General features: G+C 42.6%; 2 protein-coding genes across 3 annotated transcripts in view; both read right to left on the bottom strand.

Annotated features, from left to right (window-relative positions):
- Window positions 1-14,096, bottom strand: part of LOC141104742 (uncharacterized) — a 352,606-nt gene that overhangs the window by 108,139 nt on the left and 230,371 nt on the right. The gene's annotated exons all lie outside the window — the stretch shown is intronic.
- Window positions 4,159-11,107, bottom strand: LOC141106634 (uncharacterized). 2 transcript variants are annotated; one of them, XM_073597573.1, is made up of 2 exons: window positions 11,030-11,107; window positions 4,159-7,745 (listed from the first exon to the last, which is right to left on the bottom strand). In XM_073597573.1, the coding sequence occupies exon 2, from the start codon at window positions 7,647-7,649 to the stop codon at window positions 5,967-5,969; it is 1,683 nt and encodes a 560-aa protein (XP_073453674.1). In that variant the 5' UTR covers window positions 7,650-7,745; window positions 11,030-11,107; the 3' UTR covers window positions 4,159-5,966. The 2 variants fall into 2 exon arrangements, with proteins under 2 accessions (XP_073453674.1, XP_073453675.1); XM_073597574.1 differs by having other exon boundaries at window positions 4,159-7,742; window positions 11,030-11,098.

The following is a 14,096-nucleotide window of genomic DNA, read 5'->3' as shown; positions in this document are numbered from 1 at the left end:
ACACTGACTGCACTAAATACTCTGCAATGTATTATATACACTACACTGACTGCATACTCTGAACTGTATTATATATACTTATATATTTCACTGACTACACTATATACTATCCACTGAATTATAAATACTACACTGACTGCACTATATACTCTGCACTGTTATATATATATAAACTACACTGACTGCATTAAATACTCTGCAATGTGTTATATATACTACACTGACCGCACTGTATACTCTGAACTGTATTATATATACTGCACTGTATACTCTGAACTGTATTATATATACTTAACTGACTACACTATATACTCTACACTGACTGCACTATATACTCTGCACTGTTATATATATATATAAACTACACTGACTGCACTATATACACTGTACTGTATCAAGGAGCTTACAATCTAAGGTCCCTAACTCACATTCATACTAGGGCCAATTTAGACAGGATCTAATTAACCTACCAACATGTCTTTGGAGTGTGGGAGGAAACCGGAGTACCCGGAGGAAACCCACCCACCCAGGTACAGGGAGAACATGCAAACTCCAGGCAGGTAGTGTCGGGATCGGTGGTTGGGATTCGAACCAGCAACCCTTTTGCTGCTAGGCGAACGTGCTATCCACTACACCACTGTGCTGCCCATATTATATATACTACACTGACTGCACTATATACTCTGAACTGTATTTTATATTCTACACTGACTGCACTATAAACTACCTGCCTAATCTCCATTCATTCACTATATATGTTCCAGAACCAGCAACCCTTTTGCTGCTAGGCGAACGTGCTATCCACTACACCACTGTGCCGCCCATATTATATATACTACACTGACTGCACTATATACTCTGAACTGTATTTTATATTCTACACTGACTGCACTATAAACTACCTGTCTAATCTCCATTTATTCGCTATATATGTTCGCCGTGTAAGCAGCAGCCTTATATAGTGTGGGGTGGGACTTAGCCCCTGAGCCTTGATTGGCCAAAGGCACCCTCCCTCCAAACCCCTTTTTCTAGAGCCCTCTCCCCACCACAAATCGTCTTATTCCATTATAAACCCCCAACCCCGATCACTCCTGTCTTTGTTTTCCCTGCCTTTGTGTCCCCTCCAGTGCAATACCCCATAGAACTCACAGACCTCAGATGCAGAATGGCTCATTGCCAGGGGAAGTCCTTTTTTCTCATTGTGTCATTGGACACATCAGATTCAAGGAGGAGCCCGAGAGTAAGCTTCACTCAACTGTGACAATGTGCCATTGTGATAGGCAGCTGATGGAACAAGTTTCCAGCTGCTATAGAATGGGTTTTCTTGGTGTCGGGAAACCCTGCAGGCGGTGCCCGGTGCCAACGAGCCCCTAAGAGGTACATTATTGGGACCAAATGCCTGAACTGTTTCTGGCACTGAGCTCTTGTTTTCAGCTTGGATCCTTGGGACACCAGCATTTTTTTAAAATCTCAGGACAGTCCCGTGAAATCTGGGATGGTTGGGAAGGATGACATCACCACCCTGTGAATAATAAATACTATGGAGCGGTTTGCTAGCAGTGAGAGAGACATCTGCATTCTGTCAGAAGGCTCCACTTGTGTTCTGTAACCTATTGGTTTTGTAGGAAACACGGAGATTGATTTGGAAATAAAGAGATGTTTCTGCTGAGCTGGAGTCAAGAATATCCAGCTCCTGGACATCAACTGGATAGGACTGACAAATCTTTTGGACAATTCTGGATTGAAATATACACACCGGGAGTGATACTTTGATCGGGAGCATGCCAGGATCGCCATCACCCATGTGGATGTGTTTGGGAAGTTTTTCCCCAAGGCTTGCTAGGCTTTTGCATTAGTTTGGAAGCCAACATACTCTGGTAAGCAGCCATTTATTTTGTTGTTATTGTTTGGTGTCTACACTCGGAGGACTCGGGGGAAGCTGGATCTCCTTATGCATGCATCTACCCTTCCCGTGGAATATGCCTTTGGGACACTGAATTTTCTTTCCAGCTTTTTTTTCACGTTTTTTTTTTTATGGACTTCCATTTATGAACAATTTTTATTATGATATTCATATACAATATTTAATTAGTGTGTTTTTTTCAAAGATTGAATTGAATGAGTTGTTATATATGTTTTCCTATGTTAATTAACGGATAATAACAGAGTCATTTTTATATATATTGTCGTCTATTTGCTGATTAGTACTGCACCTTTGTATATACTGTATACTGTTTTGGGTTGTTGTTTATTGGCCCGTGCTAGCAATTATAATAAATTATCATTTATTTCTACTTATCTAGCGTGGATTTTGCACATTTATTTTATATAAATACTGCAGCCTACATTATTCTGCTAAAAAAAATCTTTTCCATACCCTTCCCCCCCAAATCCCACCTAGAGCTAATTACCCCCTCCCCAAATCCTTTTATTCCACCCCAATACACTGAGTGTACCTCAATGCCAGGGGGTTGGAAAATTACCTGAGTGCTGACCGTGTATCATTGTGACAAGCAGCCGGCGGAATGAGATGCCGGTTGCTGTAGAATGGGTGATTGTGGTGGTGGGGACCTGAGGCACCCGGCAGGTGATTCAGGGCACATAACCTGCGTGCTGGGCTCCAGCATGCCCCTGCGAGTTTCATTGTTGAAGCCAAGTGCCCAAACTTGTTGTTTAACTGCAGGACTACAGATGAAGGGCACATAACCTGGGTGCCGGATGCCTACACGCCACTGAGAGATACACTATCGGAGCCAAGTGCCCAAACTTGTTGTTGGACCGCAGGACTGCAGGAGATGAAGGGCACATAACCCGGGTGCTGGGTGCCTACATGCCACTGAGAGATACACTATTGGAGCCAAGTGCCCAAACTTGTTGTTGGACCGCAGGACTGCAGGAGATGAAGGGCACATAACCCGGGTGCTGGGAGCCTACATGCCACTGAGAGATACACTATTGGAACCAAGTGCCAAACTTGTTCTGGCACTGGGATCATGGACTTTGAAGCTCCAGGATTTTGTTGAAATTCAGGGACAGTCCCTCGGAATCCGGGACGAGTTGGGAGATATGACATTACCACCTTCCCCTCCTAGCACAAATCCTCTCTCCAACCTCCTTCCCCCAAGAACGAATCACCCCCTCCAATTGCTCCCCAGCACAAATCCTCTTATTCCACCCCCCCTACATTGAATGTGCCTCAATGCCAGGGGGTAATCCTTCTTCCTGGGCTTCCCTGGTGTCATGGGACACATCAGAGATGACGAAAAGTCCAGAGGAAAACTCTTTATTGAAGCCAAGTGTCCAAACGTGTTGTTGGACAGCAGGACTTCATCACCACCTTGTGATATATAAATACTGCCCCCTACGTTTCATCATTTTTGCCCTCTGCCTCGTAGTCCATTCTTCTATTAGGATACATCGATGATTACACACACTTGTTCTAGCACCAGGATCTGGGACTATAGAACTCCAGGATTTTGTTGAAACCCAAGGACAGTCCCTCAGAATCCGGGATGGCTGGGACATATGACATCACTACCTTATGATATATAAAAATTGCAGCCTAAATTGTGTTTCATCATTTTCCCCTATGCCTCGTAGTCCATTCCTCTATTAGGATACATCGATAATTACACACACTTGTTCTGGCACCAGGATCCGGGACTATAGAACTCCAGGATTTTGTTGAAATCCAGGGACAGTCCCTCAGAATCCAGGACAGCTGGGAGATATGACATTACCACCTTATCCTATATAAATACTGCCCCCTACGTTTCATCATTTTGCCCTCTGCCTCGTAGTCCTTTCCTCTATTAGGATACATCGATGATTACACACACTTGTTCTGGCACCAGGATCTGGGACTATGGAACTCCAGGATTTTGTTGAAATCCAGGGACAGTCCCTCGGAATCCGGGACGGCTGGGAGATATGACATCACCACCTTATGATATATAAATATTGCAGCCTTCATCGTGTTTCATCATTTTCCCCTCTGCCTCGTGGGCCATTCTTCTATTAGAGTTATATCGATGATTACATACGCAGATTTTACCTCACATCACATCAATACAATAAAAAAAAAAACACAACAATGTGATAAAGTTTTAATACTTAAAAATGTGAAACTAAAGGAAAAAACTGACAAGATATTAGGCTAAATTTACAAAGCTTTATTACATAAATGTGAAACTAAAGAAGGAAAAAACTGAGAAGATGTTAGGCTAAATTTACAAAGCTTTATTACATGTAGAAGGTTCATTATTGTAGCCATATGGCTGGATTTTTAAACTCTCATTGGACTTTTGCATTCATATATTTTTTTATTTACATTATTACCAGCAAAGTAACTATTAAATACCTGCCAAGCACACTCACTGCTTATAGAAAACAGTGTCTACTGGGCATTTCTCTTTTATAGGATATATAAGACTGATATCATCTTCAACATACAACTGACTTATCTCACGCAGATTATATCACAGTTAACATACAAAGAATGAAAAAAAATATATATATAATATTTATAATGATGGTAGAATGAAAAATAAGCTGAAAATTGATCCAATTATAAAGTACACCCTTTCAGTGTATAATTATGTACCACCCTCCTAGGTAGGTTGCTAGGGGAGGTTAGGTGCTCTGGACATCTAGTCTTACAGATACAACAGGCCCACTGAGGGCAACCATAATGCTGATGACGCTGATCATGTCTTTAGAGTGTGAGAGGAAACCTAAGTCCGTCACTACCTCTGCCCAGCACTGCCCGGCCACATGGTGTACAATTGAATTTGGTGATTTAGGTATGAATTCAATTAATATTCAAATATTGCAACATTCATATGTAAATCACCCGTTCATTCATATGCTGATCCCCTCCCCCAGTTCCCACCCTCCATCTCCTCTACTGAATACCCCTAAAAACACAAATCTGATCACTTAGCTTCCAATTTGCTGTGATGTGATTGAACCTCTTGGGCCATTCCCCTGAAAATCTGAGGCTCGTGAGGTTATAATTGCTCCCTTGGAGGCGTTTATCATTGAGTTCCTGGGATTGCAAACCGGCGACTACAAGGGACTAGCACTCTGCATGCTGTATTTTTATATTATAGAAAAATGGAAAAACAAGAGTGGGAATAAGTTAAAGTTGTGGTGGTAAAGGGGGTAGGGAGGAACCTATAGGAGGAACATCTCACTATTTGGAGCCTCCAAGAAACAGAAAAGGCCAACAGAACCCTCATCCTGATAAGCGCCACCTATAAATGAAACATGACTTTTGCCAGGATGTACCCCATTATATAATCATTTTTTCTCCTCCAGGTGTTCTATGGACTAAACAGTTCCACCCGATAAAAGCCATCGTACATTTGTCGAAACGCGTCAAACCCAATCAGTAGGCGTCTTCTCTTCGATTAGACTTCTGTGATCTGTACAACATTTATCACAGTCTGAAAGTTGTTTGGATTCTCTGAGCTGTGTACTATCATGTGAACATTCATATGCAAATCACCCGTTCATAAATTTGCCGATCCCCTCCCCCAGTTCCCACCCTTCATCTCCTCTACTGAATACCCCTAAAAGCACAAATCTGATCACTTAGCTCCCAATTTGCTGTGATGTGGTTGAACCTCTTGGGCCATTCCCCTGAAAATCTGAGGCTCCTGGGGTTATAATTGTTCCCTTGGAGGCTTTTATCATTGAGTTCCTGGGTTTGCAAACCGGCGACTACGAGGGACCACCACTCTGCATGCTGTATTTTTATTTTATAGCAAAATGGAAAAACAAGAGCGGGAATAAGGTAAAGTGGTGGTGGTAAAGGGGGCAGGGAGGAACCTATAGGAGGCTCATCCCACCATTTAGGGTTTCCAAGAAACAAAGGAAGCCAACAGAACACTCTGCCTGATAAGCTTCACCTATAAGAAACCTTTTGCCAGGATGTCCCCCAATCATTTTTTATCCTCCAGCTTCTATGGACTGAACAGTTCCACCCGATAAACATCATTACATATTTGTTGAAACGCGTCAGTAGGCGTCTTCTCTCCGATTAGACTTATGTGATCTGTACAACAGTTACCACAGTCTGAAAGTTGGTCGGATGCTCTGAGATGTGTCTTGTCGTGTGTAAGAAGTAATTTTTTCTTAGAGAAATATTTCCCGCACTCCATACATAAATAGGGACGCTCATCTGAGTGAGTTTTCTGGTGTTTAACAAGGTCTCCTTTGGTAGTGAAACATTTCCCGCACGTTGCACATGAAAAAGGACGCTCACCTGAATGAATTCTCTGGTGACTAACAAGGCCTCCTTTCATGGTGAAACATTTCCCGCATTCTGAACATGAATAAGGACGCTCGCTTGACTGCTTTCCATGATGACGTCTTTCGTGTGTACGAAGATTTCCTTGTTGAGAAAAGCATTTTCCACACTCTAAGCAGGAAAAGGGACGCTCACCCGTATGAACTCTCTGGTGTTTAAGAAGGTCTCTTTTGTCAGAAAAAGATTTGCCGCACTCTAAACAGGCAAAAGGACACTCGCCCGTATGACGTCTCTGGTGCAAAATAAGAGATCCTGTTTGTGAAAAACTTTTCCCGCACTCAGAACATGAATAGGGACGCTCACCAGTGTGAAGTCTTCGGTGTTTCAGAAGGGTTCCTTTTGCAGAAAAACGTTTCCCGCACTCTGAACAGAAAAAGGGACGCTCATCTGTGTGAATTCTCTGGTGATAAAGAAGGTTTCCGTGTTTAGCAAAACTTTTTTCGCACTCTGAACAGGAATAGGAACCTTCACCTGTATGAGTTCTCTGGTGATTACGAAGATTTACTTTCAAAATAAAACATTTCCCACATTCCGAGCATGAATAAGGACGCTTACCAGTGTGACTTCTTTGGTGTCTCAGAAGGCTTCCTTTGCTAGAGAAACATTTTTCGCACTCTGAACAGCAAAAGGGGCGCTCACCTGTATGACGATTCTGGTGAGCAAGATGGGATTCTTTCCATGGAAAACTTCTTGCGCAAACCGAACATGAATATGGAAGCTCACCCTTGTGAATTATCTGGTGTACAACAAGGTTCTTTTTCCCACAGAAGCATTTTCCACACTCTGAATATGAATAAGGATGCTCACCCTTGTGAATTCTCTGGTGTACGACAAGGTTATCTTTCCTATAATAACATTTTCCACATTCCGAACATGAATAAGGGTGCCCAGACTTGTGAGATTTCTGGTGTTTAAGAAGTGATTCTTTCTTAGTGAATGATTTTCCGGACACCAAACATGACAATGAGCTCCCTCCTGTGTGAGCTTCCTCATGGCTTGAAGAGGATTTCTGGGGATTGGATGGATATGTTGAGCTGTCAGCATTGTAAGAACTTAGATGGACATCTGAAGTCATAGTATGAGAGTTATCAGAAGGTTCCTCAGGATTAGTAGGATCTATTGATCTTAGATGGACATCTAAAGTCATAGTATGGGATTTATCAGAAGATTCCTCAGGATTAGAAGGATTCACTGATTTTAAATGGTCATCTGAAGTCATAGTATGGGATTTATCAGAAGATTCCTCAGCATTAGAGGGATTCATTGATCTCAGATGGTCATCTGAAGTCATAGTATGGGATTTATCAGAAGATTTCTCAGGATTAGAAGGATCCATTGATATTGTGCAATGTCACCAGCTTCTGAAGTACAATCTGGAGATATAATAAGACGTCTCTCCAATGTTTTTGATTCCAAAAATACTGTCCATCTGCTGAAAAACAATTTTTAATATATGGTTTGTTAGTTTTTATACACATTAAGAAGTCATGTATATCATTTAATACTTTCCCAGAGCTCTGACATTGAATTGGTTACAATCATAACAGCAAACAGTAAATATAAAGATATGGTACACCCAAGTCAGTGTCTCTTTTGTTGGGATCATGACGTTATATTGAGGAATGGAGATGGACCTTTCATATGGTGTACAGTATCTCCACCTCATTTGTTGGGAACATGACATTATATTGAGGAATGGAGATGGACCTTTCATATGGTGTACAGTATCTCCACCTCATTTGTTGGGAACATGACATTATATTGAGGAATGGAGATGGACCTTTCATATGGTGTACAGTATCTCCTCCTCATTTGTTGGGAACATGACGTTATATTGAGGAATGGAGATGGATCTTTCATATGGTGTACAGTATCTTCTCATTTGTTGGGAACATGACATTATATTGAGGAATGGAGATGGACCTCTCATGTGGTGTACAGTATCTCCACCTCATTTGTTGGGAACGTGACGTTATATTGAGGAATGGAGATGAACTTTTCATATGGTGTACAGCAGGGCTCAAAATTTCAAGCTACTAGTCAGGCCTTAAAGGTTACTCGCCACCAGTTGCTCCACCCAATCCCTACCCTGCACCGCCCCTAAACACACCCTCATAAAATATCACATGAAATTACACTTAAATGTTTTATGCAGAATTAAGTTACAAAAATAAATATTAACAACTTTATCAGTCCAGCCTCACCAGTGCCCATCAATGCAGCCTCACCAGTGCTCATTAGCACAGCCTCATCAGAGCCCATCAATGCAGCCTTGTCAGTGCCCATCAATGCAGCGTGACCTGTGCCCACCAATGCAGCCTCACCTGTGCCCACCATTGCAGCCTCACCTGTGCCCATCATTGCAGCGTGACCAGTGCCTGCCATTGGAGTGTGACCTGTGACCATCAATCATTGCAGCCTCACCTGTGCCCATCATTGCAGCCTCACCTATGCCCACCATTGCAGCCGCACCTGTGCCCACCATTGTAGGCTGACCTGTGCCCATCATTGCAGCGTGACCTGTGCCAACCATTGCAGCGTGACCTGTGCCCACCATTGCAGCGTTACCTGTGCCCAACATTGCATTTTTACCTGTGCCCACCATTGCAGCATGACCTATGCCTACCACTGCAGCCTCACCTGTGTCCACCATTGCAGCGTGACCTGTGCCCATCATTGCAGCCTCACCTGTGCCCACCCTTGCAGCCTCACCTGTGCCCACCATGCAGCCTCACCTGTGCCCATCATTGCAGCCTCACCTGTGCCCACCATTGCAGCCTCACCTGTGCCCACCATTGCAGCTTCACCTGTGTCCATTATTGCAGCGTGACCTGTGCAGAGGAAGAGAGAGGGTGCCCGCATCATCACAGGGGACAAGAGAGTGGAGGAAGAGGATTGCCGGCTGGATCACAGAGCAGGGATAGCCCACTGTAACAGCTTACATTAGAACTGCCTCCACTTGCGGGCACACACAGCCCCGCCTCCGGCACCTGTGACAGACAGAACACATCCCAGTATTGGACCGGCGTCCTGTCTATCACAGGCGTCGGGTCAGGAGGCTGGGCTGTGTGTTACGGTGAGCAAAGGCAATTCTAATGTAAGCTGTTACTGTGAGCAATCTCCGCTCTGGAATCCGGCCAGCAATTCTCTTCCTTTACGGTCTCTTCCCCTAGGGCGATCGCTGGGAAAACCCTTCCGGCGGTGCTCGCCCCCCCCCCACTCCAGGGCAGCCCATGCTCGCCAGCCCTCATTTTCCACTCGCAAAATGCAAATAGGCGAGTGGAAAATTTGAGGGATGGTGTACAGTATCTCCTCATTTGTCGAGAACATGGCGTTAAATTGAGGAATGGAGATGGACCTTTCATATGGTGTTCAGTATCTCCACCTCATTTGTTGGGAACGCAATGTTATATTGAGGAATGGAGATGGACCTTTCATATGGTGTACAGTATCTCCTCCTCATTTGTTGGGAACATGACATTATATTGAGGAATGGAGATGGACCTTTCATATGGTGTACAGTATCTCCACCTCATTTGTTGGGAACATGACATTATATTGAGGAATGGAGATGGACTTTTCATAGAGTTCCCTCTCCAGTCAGAAGCTCAGTGATTTTCTTATTGACTTTTAGAATGTCCTTATACTGTTTATCTCTGTTTTCAGGCAGTGAGGTGGAGGCACTGTATCGGGTGGTGTCTTGTAAAGAGAGATGGTGGATGTTTATGAACATTGAGATAAATACATTTTCATCACTACTTTATAATTCTTTGTGAATAGAAAAGCCGACAATTATCACTCTATTCCGCCAGAGGCTCTGGATGGACAGTTGGATAAATGGTTCTATATCTAGGATGTATCCGGTCTATAAACCAGAGGCTCTGGACGTACAGTTGAAAAAATGGTTCTATATTTAGGATGTATCTGGTCTATAAACCAGAGGCTCTGGATGGACAGCTGGATAAATGGTTCTATACTTAGGATATATCTGATCTATAAACCAGAGGCTCTGGATGGACAGTTGGATAAATGGTTCTATATTTAGGATGTATCTGGTCTATAAACCAGAGGCTCTGGATGGACAGTTGGATAAATGGTTCTATATTTAGGATGTATCCGGTCTATAAACCAGAGGCTCTGGATGGACAGTTGGATAAATGGTTCTATAATTAGGATGTATCCGGTCTATAAACCAGAGGCTCTGGACGTACAGTTGTATAAATGGCTCTATATTTAGGATGTATCCGGTCTATAAACCAGAGGCTCTGGATGGACAGTTGGATAAATGGTTCTATATTTAGGATGTATCTGGTCTATAAACCAGAGGCTCTGGATGGACAGTTGGATAAATGGCTCTATATTTAGGATGTATCCGGTCTATAAACCAGAGGCTCTGGATGGACAGTTGGATAAATGGTTCTATATTTAGGATGTATCTGGTCTATAAACCAGAGGCTCTTGATGGACAGTTGGAAAAATGGTTCTATATTTAGGATGTATCCGGTCTATAGACCAGAGGCTCTGGATGGACAGTTGGATAAATGGCTCTATATTTAGGATGTATCTGGACACATATTATAAAATAACTCCGATATACAGGATGTGATATGTCTGTAGTAGTGGATGTTGGAGATAAAAGACATCACAGTGACTACGAAGGAAGAGGACGGACATGACGGGGGTGTTACTGGGTGTAAATATACAATAATATCTTACATCCTCTGTGTAATTCAGCGATGTCTCCTCTCCACCTTGTTCTTCTCTCACCCGGAACTTCCTGTCCTTATCTTATGTAACGTCTTGTCTTACATCATTTCCTTTTCCTGTTTTCATCACTTCCTGTCTGAGCAGTCCACTCAACCTAAGTGATATCACCATCTTGTGGTGTTTTCAATAACTGCCTCCTGTGTTATGTGTTAATATTTTGCCCTCTGCCCTGTAGCTCATTCTTTGATTATATTTCATACTATGACACACACACTGGTCTGGAGGACTCACTGTGGAGTTCTGGGTGGAAGCTTGAAGGTAGGAAGCTGCCCTACAGCATTGTATTAACTATATATGAAAAAATGCGCCGCGCCTAGGGGTGTACCTGAATAAATGTAAACCTGAATATAAATCACAAATAATATAGCGTGCAAATCTCAGATAGTTTGAAACTAAAATCACTTGCTGAAATCCCTTGCTGTGTGAATCCTATAACCATGCACGCCAAAATGTCTAGTGCAATAAATCACAAGGTGCAATGTGCATATAAAACATACCTATATCTTACAATGTAACCATGATGTGATAAATATGATGTGATAAATATAAAATCATCAGTGGTTAAAATAAAGAGAAAATAATTTCTGATGGGGTGTATATACTAAAAAAATGTTAAACACATATAAGTCCACTGTGATTAAAGTGAAAGTGAAAAAGTAAAAATATATATATATATTAGTAAAAATGGTAAAAAACACATATAGAGTAAATCAGTCACATGCGTAGAAAAATTAAAACTATAATCGCCCTAATTATGGTGTTCAAATCACAATCGTGAAGAAATCTTCCAATCCAGTAAGGTAAAGTGACCAAGTTCAAATAAAAGTCAGTGTATTAGTGATGGTTCAAAAAAAAGTTCCAGTTCTGAGTCAAACGTGCCCAAAGAAAACATGCTGTGAAGTGCCTTGGTGACCCCCAATATGGTTGCGCTCACCTTGGAGCGTGTGACACAGTTTTAAATGTGTCAATACACGCTTTTGGAGCCACCCCTGGGCTCAGTAATTGGTACAGCTGATTCCCAAAATAGATTCTTTATGACTCCACTCACATCAGACCATATAAAAAAGAAAGGCTAATATAGCGTAATACCGTAGGATACTTTTATTAAAATCACATCCAATCCCTGCATGGGGTACTCACATTTATAAGGTGCTCATGTGCACTAAACATAACAATGGAAAAGAAACGGCTGTGCGGCGTGCTGCGGGGTGTGAGAGCTCCACAACCCAGCTCTGTGCTGATCGCTCCGTCCTGGCCCCTCCCCTACGCGTCTTCGACACAGGGAGTCACGTGTCTTCATCAGGGGGATATCCTTTCTTTTTTATATGGTCTGATGTGAGTGGAGTCATAAAGAATCTATTTTGGGAATCAGCTGTACCAATTACTGAGCCCAGGGGTGGCTCCAAAAGCGTGTATTGACACATTTAAAACTGTGTCACACGCTCCAAGGTGAGCGCAACCACATTGGGGGTCACCAAGGCACTTCACGGCATGTTTTCTTTGGGCACGTTTGACTCAGAACTGGAACTTTTTTTTGAACCATCACTAATACACTGACTTTTATTTGAACTTGGTCACTTTACCTTACTGGATTGGAAGATTTCTTCACGATTGTGATTTGAACACCATAATTAGGGCGATTATAGTTTTAATTTTTCTACGCATGTGACTGATTTACTCTATATGTGTTTTTTACCATTTTTACTAAGATATATATATTTTTTTACTTTTTCACTTTCACTTTAATCACAGTGGACTTATATGTGTTTAACATTTTTTTAGTATATACACCCCATCAGAAATTATTTTCTCTTTATTTTAACCACTGATGATTTTATATTTATCACATCATATTTATCACATCATGGTTACATTGTAAGATATAGGTATGTTTTATATGCACATTGCACCTTGTGATTTATTGCACTAGACATTTTGGCGTGCATGGTTATAGGATTCACACAGCAAGGGATTTCAGCAAGTGATTTTAGTTTCAAACTATCTGAGATTTGCACGCTATATTATTTGTGATTTATATTCAGGTTTACAGTTATTCAGGTACACCCCTAGGCGCGGCGCATTTTTTCATATATAATTTATCGCACGGTCATGAATACGTGATCTGCGTCTGCAGCCGGGTAGCTATTTGGTTGATTTTCTATTGAGGCACTGGATGATTGTGGCTCGCAAGATTTTTTCTATAATTCAGCATTGTATTAACTCCTTCCTCACTCAAGAGTCTCTAAGGGAAGCTGGGAAATGAGTTGTTCTGAAGCATAGAGAGACATTGTGAGAATAGACCTGAGCTCAAGATCCAAGTGACTGTGTTGAAGGATATATGCTTTTGGTAGCCCTTTCTGAGACAGACTTTACAGGGTCTCAGTTCTGATCATTCCCATTAACCCTTGGCATTAAGTTCAGAGAAGCCTACCCTAGACAAGAGAGAAACTCTTGTCTAGGCAAGGTTTGTATGAACTTATTGCCAGGGGGTTAATAGGAATGGTCAGAACTGAGACCCTGTAAGATCTCCTTTAGTATCCCATATCACCCTCACTCTCTCCCATCCCAGGTTCTACAATCAATGAACTACAGAAAGACAACCCCTAGACCACAAGTGTTATAAACAAGGCCCACCAGGCCATTTCATGTGGCTCTCACACCTCTCCCGCAGCTGCGGAACCCCTCCTTTTCTAATCTCTGCAATCAGCAGCAGCGAGGAGGACAGAACTTCTCCGCCAGATCCTGCGGTTCTCCGTTCAGCCTTGGAGAGGCTCATCTCTAGTAACCCCCCCACGCAGTAGTCGGCAGCAGAGAGGACAGAATGCTTCCTATGGAACCTGCACCTATCTGTTCAACTGCAGCACCCCCATGTATCTGCCTCCCCTGGTCTCAGCATTCAACGGACTCCAGCCATCTTCCAGTCCTTGCTCCTTCATGCTTCCCAGCTCCACCCCCAGCTTCTTCCCAGCAGCAACACAAGGTAAGAGGGGGGGAGGTGTACTGTGATGTAAAGGAG

Source organism: Aquarana catesbeiana, linkage group LG08 (assembly GCF_042186555.1).
Source record: "Aquarana catesbeiana isolate 2022-GZ linkage group LG08, ASM4218655v1, whole genome shotgun sequence".
Classification (NCBI taxonomy): domain Eukaryota; kingdom Metazoa; phylum Chordata; class Amphibia; order Anura; family Ranidae; genus Aquarana; species Aquarana catesbeiana.
Note: the sequence above shows the minus strand (reverse complement) of the source record. Positions and strands in the feature narration are given on the sequence as shown.

Coding starts and splice junctions, on each gene's coding strand:
- LOC141106634 (XM_073597573.1), bottom strand. CDS start 7,649: ATGGATCCTTCTAATCCTGAGAAATCTTCTGATAAATCCCATACTATG.